Consider the following 9761-nt stretch of genomic DNA (forward strand, 5'->3'; position numbering starts at 1 on the left):
ATAACCTTATCACCTCCCCCATGTCAGCAACGGAATATCATGGCAAACCAGCTTGCTGTAGAGAGTACCACTCCAAAATCCAGCACCTCTTTCCATGCAGCAGTTTATCCAGGACTGGGAGCTGCAGAATTTCACAGTATCTGAAGCAGGGCAGGGCTCCAAGCAGATTTTGTCATTTAGAGCACTCCATCTCGTCCTGTATTTTTATATTGATCATGTATGTTAAAATGGGAACACATTAGTCTCTAAATAATTCCATTAGCAGCACTCCAATTGACAGGTCAGTGAGGGAGGAACTGGGTGCCCTTGCCACTATCCCAAATTAAACTAGTCTAAGGTGTAGAATACACAAGATGGAAAGGCTTCATTACTTGACATGAGTATTACCTCAGCCAAGTCCCTGAAGCCATTGTTGGTCACAGCACTGACCCAAACCACGAAGATTGACAAGCAAGCTCCAGAAGAACATATCAAACATACAGGGGAAATTCCCCTCTGTTATAAATGTAGACTACCACCTAAATCAGTAGAACAGCAACACTGGCTGAGAAAGAGGCTGCAGCCATAAAAAAAGAACACCTTGGCATTTGCTACTACACTTGTCCAAACTTTCTTCACGTTTGTCCTTCTCACCAAAAGATTAAAAAAAAAATCTCAATAATCACCACTGTATTTTACACCTGAAAAAAGAAATGAAGTAGCAGCACAAGACTAAAATATTCTGCCTTGAATCCACAAAAGATGTCTTGAAGCCTGAACACTTGCAAGTTAATGCCAGCAGAAGCTGCAAAGGAGGAGCTCTTTGGTAAAGTTCACCATCCAGCCAATGCTGACCAAAATTTAACTCCCTTCCTTTATGATATTTCAGAAGTACCCACACCAACCACCAAACAGGGAATTATTCATGTACAGAAAGGTAAAGCAGACAATAATTACAGCCGCAGGATTTCAAGGCAACATTTAGAACATAGATTATCCTGACTTGGAAGGGACCCACCAGGATCATCCAGTCCAACTCCTGGCCCTGCACAGACACCCCAACAATCCCACCCTGTCCCTCAGAGCATTGTCCAAATGCTCCTGGAGCTCTGGCAGCCTTGGGGCTGTGCCCACTGCCCTGGGGAGCCTGGTCAGTGCCAACCACCCTCTGGGGGAAGAACCTTTCCCTGAGATCCAACCTAACCCTGCCCTGGCACATGTGTGGATTTGCTCTTACTCCTAGGCCTAAACCTCTAAGCTGCTCTCATTCTGACCCTTCCTGTGGTTAACTGAGCTTCCCTCCCTCCTTCCTTGTTAATAATTAACAGCCAGGAAATCTCACTCATTGTTTCAGCCAAGACACCTCAGTGTGCAATTCCAAAGGGCCACTCAAGTCCTGATTAGACAATTATATGCAAATATACCCCAATTTCTGCTGACAATTTAACCCTTTTCTCTGCTTGTTAAACAGGAAGACCAGAAAACTGATGCAAGCCCTTGAAAACTCAGCTTGGCAATGCAGCTGCAGTGGGTCCTCATCCTTCCAAGCTTCCCAGATACTCAGGGGTCTTTTCCTGATGAAATTCCTAAATTTGCAGGTAACTAAGAACTTCAAGGCTCTTGAAGTATCAGTTCAGGTATGAAGAATCAAGATTTCTTGCTACAAGGGGTGACTGAAGCAGCAAGAGCAGATCTGGAACACAGAGTCAAAAACTGGGGAGACTTTTTTACCTTTTCCCTGCTTTCTGACTTCTGGATCAGAGCAATCAACCAGCACTGCTGGAGAACAACACAGAGTTTCCTTCTGAGGAGGAGAAATAACAAAGGGCAAAACCAGAATGTCAAAATGGCTTCTTATGGTGTGGACTCCAGGTCGGCTCCTCTGAAGTCACAGATTCCCATTTCTCCTTGTGATTCCTGGCACAGAGGGAGCCAAAGGAGTTTCTCCACCACCCCATCCCAGGTGTGGGAGGAGCACACAAGCCCAGGGGCGGTGGAGGAACTGGATTAATGACTGGGTAAAGTGCAAAGAACACACAGCAAAATGCCAGGGAAAGAGTCCAACTCTGGCTCCAGCTGATGGGAAGATACCCCAGGCAGAGATGACGCGCTTGGGCTGCAGCTCAGGTTCCAGCAGCAGAGTTCAGTATCCAAGTGCTCTCTGGAAAGGCCAAAAGCCCTTAACTGACATTAAAATCTTGTCCTGGGCTTAGCACCAATTTGTTAATCTCACATACACTCTTGGTTTGGGGCAGGATCCACCCCCACTCCCATTTTTGTACTCCCTGTCCTGGGCTCCCAGAGGCAGCCACAGGAAAAACTTTCAGAGCTGAAATTCTGAAGGAGTGAAGCAAATGTTTCCTTGTTCTCATCATCTTTTAACCGCTTTCAAAAGAAAAAAAAGAAAAAAAAAAGGCAATTTTTCTTTCTCTTGATTTAACATGTCTTTGGTTTCATGGCAAGCTCTGGCTTGTGGTCCCTGTTCTGCGTTTATGAGGCTGTCCTGGCTCTGGATGTTTCCATTGTGGCCGGGCGGGATTTGCCAACGCAAAGATTTGGGATTCTCTGAAGGGATTCAAATTCGACCCGACTGTATGGAGCTGTCTTTCCTTACAGCCATTTTGGTTAAAAACTGCATCTCTCCATTTCTGTACCAGCAGCCAGTCAATGGTTTTCATTTATAAACAAAGGTGGTTTTCTTCTTGGCTCTTTCTGGACAAATTTTACTGAACAGTCATCAGTAAAATGGGTTCCTTTCCTCTGTAGAAATTTCTGGTCTCATCCAAGCAGGGTAAGTGCAACCCAGCACTGATTTCTCAGAGATTTTGTTCACTCACTGAAAAATTCTGGATAAAATACCTGAAATCTTGCACACAAAGCTTGAGAAGTTGGGTATTGTCCAGCAAAGGGGAGGCTGCAGCAGCCCAGCTGGAAATGGCATCCACAGCCATGGTTTCCTGGATCCTGTTCCCCAGCCAGGTATCACCACCTCCCCAGGATCATCATCCATCTCCCCCTACTCCAGCTATGTCATGGCAGCGTGGATTTGCCAGAAGGGCAATCAAAGGCTTTCCAGAGGATTTAAGTACAGATTTAAAAATGTGTCCTCAAGCCTATCCATGACTGCAAGGTAGAGCAGACCAAGGGGTTTTCTTTTTAAAGTCTCCTAAGGAACTGGGCCCAGGATTTCCCAGGAGATTGCTCCAAAGACTGATAACTACCATAGTTTTTAAACTACACAGTTTAAAATAACTTTTATTTTTCTTGGAAGTATAAAAAGGGCTGAACAAAGACTGCACTCAAGGATCATCCATTCCAACTCCTGGCCCTGCACAGACACCCCAACAATCCCACCCTGTCCCTCAGAGCGTTGTCCAAACCCTCCTGGAGCTCTGGCAGCCTTGGGGCTGTGCCCACTGCCCTGGGGAGCCTGGTCAGTGCCAACCACCCTCTGGGGGAAGAACCTTTTCCTGAGATCCCACCTAACACTCCCCTGACAGCATCCATTTGCAAGATGGTCAGTAAATAATTATGAATAATATCGAAATCTCCATGAAGTTCTCTGTTTTTACCTAAATCCACCCCTTGATCAGTTTAGTTTCCCTCTCATTTCTCCCCTCCACTCCTCCTCCAGGCACAGCCCCTCCAGCAGCAGCAGCACATCCTCCCTGCTCTGTGCCCCTTCCCCTGCCCAAACATCTGTTACTGCCCTGAGACCTCTTGTAGCTACAACTGCTTCCAAGTCCCTTCCCCTTCCAGTGAGGATTTTCCTTCCCATCTGTGTTCCTGCATTTTCACCTCCCTACAAAGCAAACCCCTGATTTTCCAAACCTTTCCCCCCCCTTTGCTGAGCTGTGGTCAGTGACACATCTCTGTGTCTTCCCAGAGCACGTGAAAGCAGCAGAAAAACCAGGAGCTCGTCCTCCCCTTCACTCTCCAGAGTAGGGAGAACAGTTCCCTGATAAAATTCTCTCTCTGTTTCATATTTTACCCTTCAAACATTTCACTGTCTAGCTAAATGCTCGCTCCAGGGGGGCTTTTGCTGTCATCTTTCAAAAAAGCAAAAAGCAGTGACTCAGGTGTCCAGGCATCTTTACAGCTCGAAAGGATTCATGCTGTGACAGACTTCACAGCTATGACACATCAGTTATGAGTTTCTTTTAATTCCATTTTGCATTGCAACCGTACATTAAGGTTGGAAGTGCTTTTAAAAAAAGCAGAATTTTCACTCTTGGTATTTTCCATGACCACTTCTAAAGCACATATTTAAATGTCCTCAAAGTTTAAAAGCAAAGAGGCACAAGATTATGGATCTTGACAAACAGATGCATGCATATTGTCTCTGTGTATTTTAATAAAACTGAAGCTTTTCCAGATTCTCTCCTTCAAGTTTTTCAGGCTGTACCTTTAAAAACAGGAAACTAATATTTGTGCAATTAAATATTAAATTTTCCTTGGAACATTAATAACTTAGGAAGTCATCTCTGACAGGCTGCCAGGAGAATGATTATTCAGGATTTTGGGGAGGGCCCCATCATCCCAGCTCTTTATTATATTTTCCTTTCCAGTTGCTAACAACCATCCAGCAGCCTGGCTAAGCTGTCTCCTTCCTCACACAGCTTTTCACACAAAAGGCTGTTACGAAGGTAAATGACTCCTTCCAAGTTTTCCCTTACTGCAGGAACACAATTGCTGGCCTATGGAGTGATTCTGGAAAGAATTCCAAGGGAGAAGCTGTGGGCCTGCAGCTCTGGGGCAGAACACTGTGGTCAGTCACCAGCTGGGGCTTTTGCACAGAGCTCTGATCAAAAACATGTCAGAGCCCCCCAGACATTACTCATAAAAAGGATCTCCATTGCTGATATTAAGCCAGGAAAAGTCCATTTAAGAGCACTTATGTCCAGCCTCTCTCCACCTCCTTGATACTGCAAGTGCAGCTCAAGTTTCTTATAGCTACTGTTCCTCCATCCTCCCCAGCCCCTTCCCTTCTCCTGCCATCCCAAAAGCCAGGTATGAACCCAGGGACATACTGTCCTAGGATAAAGATAAAACCTGACACAGCTTCCAGGCAGGCCTAACCCTCCTAAAGACTCCCAAACTACAGCTCTACTCACTAGGACTGGAAGAAGAGCTGGTCTACCAAGACAAGGAACAGGTCTTGTGAATCCCAAATCCCCACAATATTTCCAAGAGCAGGAGAACTCCAACGTGGACCTCTGACACCAACAGCTCTCCAAAACCACTACAGGATCTACCAGAGCAACTAACATTTGCTTTGATGATTTTACTCTCAGAGAGAAACAGATCAACTAATAAGCGAAATTATATTAACTTCTCAGTGAACAGTTTTCCTTGGAATTGCCTAAGTTTCTTCTTTAATTCATTTTGAAAGAAAACAAAACCTGCAGGGATATCTAAGGAAAAGCAGAGGGACACGGAATATCACAGCTATAACATTTCTCTTCCCACTCATCTTCAGCCACACAAAAAAATAAAGACTATTCAAGTCCAACACAACCACTTTTTGAGCATTTCTACTGCATGACAGAGCTCTGGGCCCTGTTACATAATAAAAGCATTTCTAGGCTTTCTAACACTCCCTCGCTGTCCTCTCCTGAAGAGGCCTAAGCTTGCTAAGACCCACACAATTAGAGCTACTCAAGTGGATTATATTCATGTGAATGTTGTTTTGGCGGTGCTGTTTTAAGGAGGAAACTAAAAACTGATTAGAAAACAAAATATTTTTCTCAGAGTTAGGAAGCTACTTCAGCCTGTTGATAACCTGCAAGGGCAGGAGCTGGAAATCTGGGTGTCTGAGGCAGAAAATGTTTTCCTTCCATGGAGATTTTTTTTTTCCTGAGTGGATAGAGATTGCCCTGTAAAGGGAAGTGTCTATTCCTAGGGATAGCAGAGCATGAATTACAGCTGGAAAAAGAGGCTCTTTTTTTCCATTCTGATTGTTTCAGCTGAGCCTTGGCAATCCTGTGAGGGTGAGAGCAGTGCTGACGATCAGCTCTTGGGACTGCACCAGCAGCATGTTGGTTTGCCAACAAATCCCTGGTTAGTCCATTATTACACTGCTCTGCCTACAGGGATTCCCATAGCTGCACCTAAATATCTTCTGGTTTCCTGCTGTGGCCATGTTTTTCACAGCTGGCTTGCAGCAGATGAAGTGTGTGCCCTCTTGCTAAGGGGATTTGAGCTTGATCAGCTGACCCAAAGTGTTATTTTGCCTTCAAGGAACAGCAGCACAAGCCCCATTAGAGCTTGTTCCCTGTGCCACACAGCACAGCTGTGTCCAGAGAGGGACAACACACCAGCCCCCTCACAACCAGTGTTCCTCCTTAGTAGAAAATGTGTGTCACTTCTGGAAAGTTGGTTCACCAGCTCCTGCAAAGTCCCTTCCACTGGCTGTGGTCAGTGCAGGGCAAACCCTGGCCCAAGGTTATGCAATCTGATACCAACCTGTGTCCTGGGCAGCAGCTGATGCCAGAAATATGGATAAAATGGATACAGGAACAGATAATGGCAATATACCCTGAAATCTGATTTATCCATCAACCTTATTATCACAGAATCATTTAGGTGGGAAAAGATCTCCAAGTCCCCCCTGTGCCCGACCCCCACCTTGTCCCCCAGTCCAGAGCACTGAGTGCCACATCCAGTCCTTCCTTGGACACCTCCGGGGATGGGGACTCCACCACCTCCCTGGGCAGCTCCTTCCAATGACTGACCACCCTTTCCAGGAAGAAATTCTTCCTGATGTTCAACCTGAACCTCCTCTGGCACAACTTGAGACTATTTCCCCTTGTCCTGTCCCTTGTTCCCTGGGAGCAGAGCCTGACCCCCCCCCAGCTCTCCCCTCCTGTCAGGGGGTTGCAGAGCCAGAAGGTCCCTCCTGAGCCTCCTTTTCTCCAGGCTGAGCCCCCCCAGCTCCCTCAGCCCCCCCTCATATGACTCTCTATACTTTTCCCCAACTTTGTTGCCTCTCTCTTAATAATTTATTATTAATAGTAAAGTAAGAGACCAACTGGCAAGAGAGCTGTGGCTCCTGGTAGGTGAGCACAGCAAGAACACCCAGGGATCCAGATTTCAGAGCCTCAGTTGACCTCAAAACTGCCACATATTCAGGGGGCTGCTGCTGTCAAAAATGTTTTTATGTCCCTGTAAGATCAGAGGGATGAACTTTCAGATGTAGGCCTGTCAACAGTGATCCTTCCCAGTTCACAGATAAGCCCCTACTTTTCCTATACAAAAATGGATCTTGAGATCACCTAAAAATAGTACACAAAGCTTTGTTTAAGGATAAATGCCACTGCTGCCCATGGCAGGCACCACAGCAAGGAGGAGTATTCTACAATCTCCCTGAGTTAATATCTTGAGAAGGGTTTACCTTCCTCACAGGACACCAACAGTGCAGTCCAGGCAGCACATGACCCAAAACTTCCTTCCAGGACAGGAAGAAAGAGCTCCAAGGACACTGCCCTGACTTGCTCTAGACCCCAACAGAGCAGCTTGGAAACTCGATCTGCTCTCAGGCTTTTCAGGAGAAAAAGGAGTTGAGAAACATAAGCAAGGGCTCCCACACTGCCACTGAGGAGTGAACTGCAGGAAAACTGGGAACATTCTGTTAAAAAAATAGAACTTAAAAAAAAAAAAAAAGAAAGCACCCAAAACTGCCTCGTGCTTCTTTAAAAGCTACATCAAAGTGTTTTATATTTAGATCATCTGCAAACAAAAAACTGCTTCAAGGTAAAAGTACAGAGACACGTAATTTATAAAGTCCAAAATCATTCAGGGAGTTGTTATTCTCCCTCCCTTAGTCTAAGTGAATCATAAAATGGTCTGGGTTGGAAGGGACATTAAAGACCATCTTATTCCACCCCCTGCCATGGGCAGGGACACCTTCGTCTATCCCAGGTTGCTCCAAGCCCCATCCAACCTGGCCTTGGACACTTCCAGGGATCCAGGGGCAGCCACAGCTTCTCTGGGCAACCTGTGCCAGGGCCTCACCACCCTCACAGGGAGGAGTTTTTTTCCTAATATCTAATCTAAACCTGCTCCCCATCAGTGTGAATCCAATCCCCTTAGTCCTGTCACCCCATGCCATTATAAAAAGTGATTTAAAAGTGTCTTCCTACAGCATTTATGAAGTACTGGGAGCTCTGTGTATCCAGGCCTCCAGTCTTTCAGGGCAGTACAGGGATGCCAAAATTTTTCAAGTAAAACAAACCAAAACCCCAGCAACCAAAAACCCACCCCAAACTTGAGCAATTCGAGGAGGAGGAGGATGCAAATAGCAGAAGTTTCCTTGATTACTGCAAAAGCTTAGTTATTTGCTTCAGCAAATTCATAAAAGCCCCAAATTAAAACAGCAGCACTGAATTTCTGAGGTAAACCGAAGCCCAGATTGGAGGCATCATGCTACAGATACACAAGTGCACAGGGTTGGTACAGGTTTATCTGACTGAAACTGCAGAACATGAAATAAAGAGCACAGAAGTGGACAGGTAAGTCAGGGAGACAATATTTGTCCAAGTGCTGTACGAAATCCACTCCTAAAACAGTCCCACAGGAAAAACTTCCTTCAAAAGAGTCAATACAGGTTTATATTTGTGCAAATTATTTACTTTTTCTCAAGGATTAACCAAACTCGTAGCTGAGCAAGCAGCACAATAAGGACAAAAGAGCTGTGAGAAATCATCTCCTGCTCTTTTACCCATCTCTGCTACAGAACGAGGCACATTCACGATGAACAAACCTTCCCTCAGTAATTCCTCAGAATCCTTGTTAACCAGAGAAAATGCTGTTGTCTGCACTAGTAAATAAATTTAAAGGCGTCCCAATTTTTATTCCGTTTGAACTCTTTTAAGCTAGTAAGCTATACAATATAGGTTTTGTGGCTACAATAGTTTAGCTCAACAAATCACCACCCAAACGCAAGTTCTTTATCCCACATTTCAGCTTCCAAGCCTTTGCACCATTTCGCATTTAATCTGCAAAAATAAACCACAATTATTCTCCATAAAAAAAAAAAAAAGAAAAAAAGAAAAAAAATAGTCCATTATCCGTGAGCAGGTTATCAAAAAAAAAAAAAAAGAAAAAAAAAAAGAAAAAATAAGACCCAGCATCAGCACGGAGCAGGCACAGGCCTGGGCTGAGGAGCCGATCCCATTTCCCAGCATTATCAGCCGGGAAAGACGACAAATACGGAACCCAGACCCGGAGCAGGAAAAACCACGGGGCCCAAAAAGGATTTTCTCGAACCCCCAACACCACGAGGTCGCCTTTGTGCAGGAAATACACCTTAATTTCCACGCCGCATTGTTCCGGCCGAGGAGCGGAGGGGGCCGGGAACGGCTCTTTAACAGCCCGGAAAACGCCCGTCCTGCGAGGATGGGAGGACGGCGGGGGAAGGCAGGGGCACATCCGCGCGGCGGGGACGCCCCTCAGCGCGGCGGCGAGGCCGGGAGGGCTCTGGGGAGCCCCGGCACGGCCGAGCGGGCCCCGCCGGGCCAGGCGGGCTCCTGGCGGCCCCGCAGAGCCCCGAGAGCGCCGTGCTCGGCCGGGAGCCGCCGCACCCCCAGCCCCGCATCCCCCCCACACACACCCCGCACCCCCTCACACCCCCCCCGGGCCGCCCTTACCTGCGCCCCGCGGGTGAGCCCGCGGCCGCTGAGCTGCCCGCGCCGCAGCTGCGACACGATGTTGGTGGTCGCGGCTCGGGCCCCGCGGGCGCCGGGGCCGCCCCTCGCGATGGCCGCCATGGCCCGGCTGGGACC

At 46.9% G+C, this 9761-nt stretch overlaps 1 protein-coding gene across 1 annotated transcript in view; it reads right to left on the reverse strand.

Moving 5' to 3' along the window:
• LOC113988191 (transient receptor potential cation channel subfamily C member 4 associated protein) overlaps positions 1-9761 on the reverse strand; it is a 34834-nt gene extending 25073 nt beyond the window's left edge. Inside the window, exon 1 of the mRNA XM_027721540.2 lies at positions 9627-9761. Coding sequence (XP_027577341.1) covers positions 9627-9746 — 120 coding nt within the window. The 5' untranslated portion in view covers positions 9747-9761. The remainder of the gene's footprint in view (positions 1-9626) is intronic.

Source organism: Pipra filicauda, unplaced genomic scaffold (assembly GCF_003945595.2).
Source record: "Pipra filicauda isolate LSUMZ 115617 unplaced genomic scaffold, ASM394559v2 scaffold424_size589613_pilon, whole genome shotgun sequence".
NCBI classification, from domain to species: Eukaryota; Metazoa; Chordata; class Aves; order Passeriformes; family Pipridae; genus Pipra; species Pipra filicauda.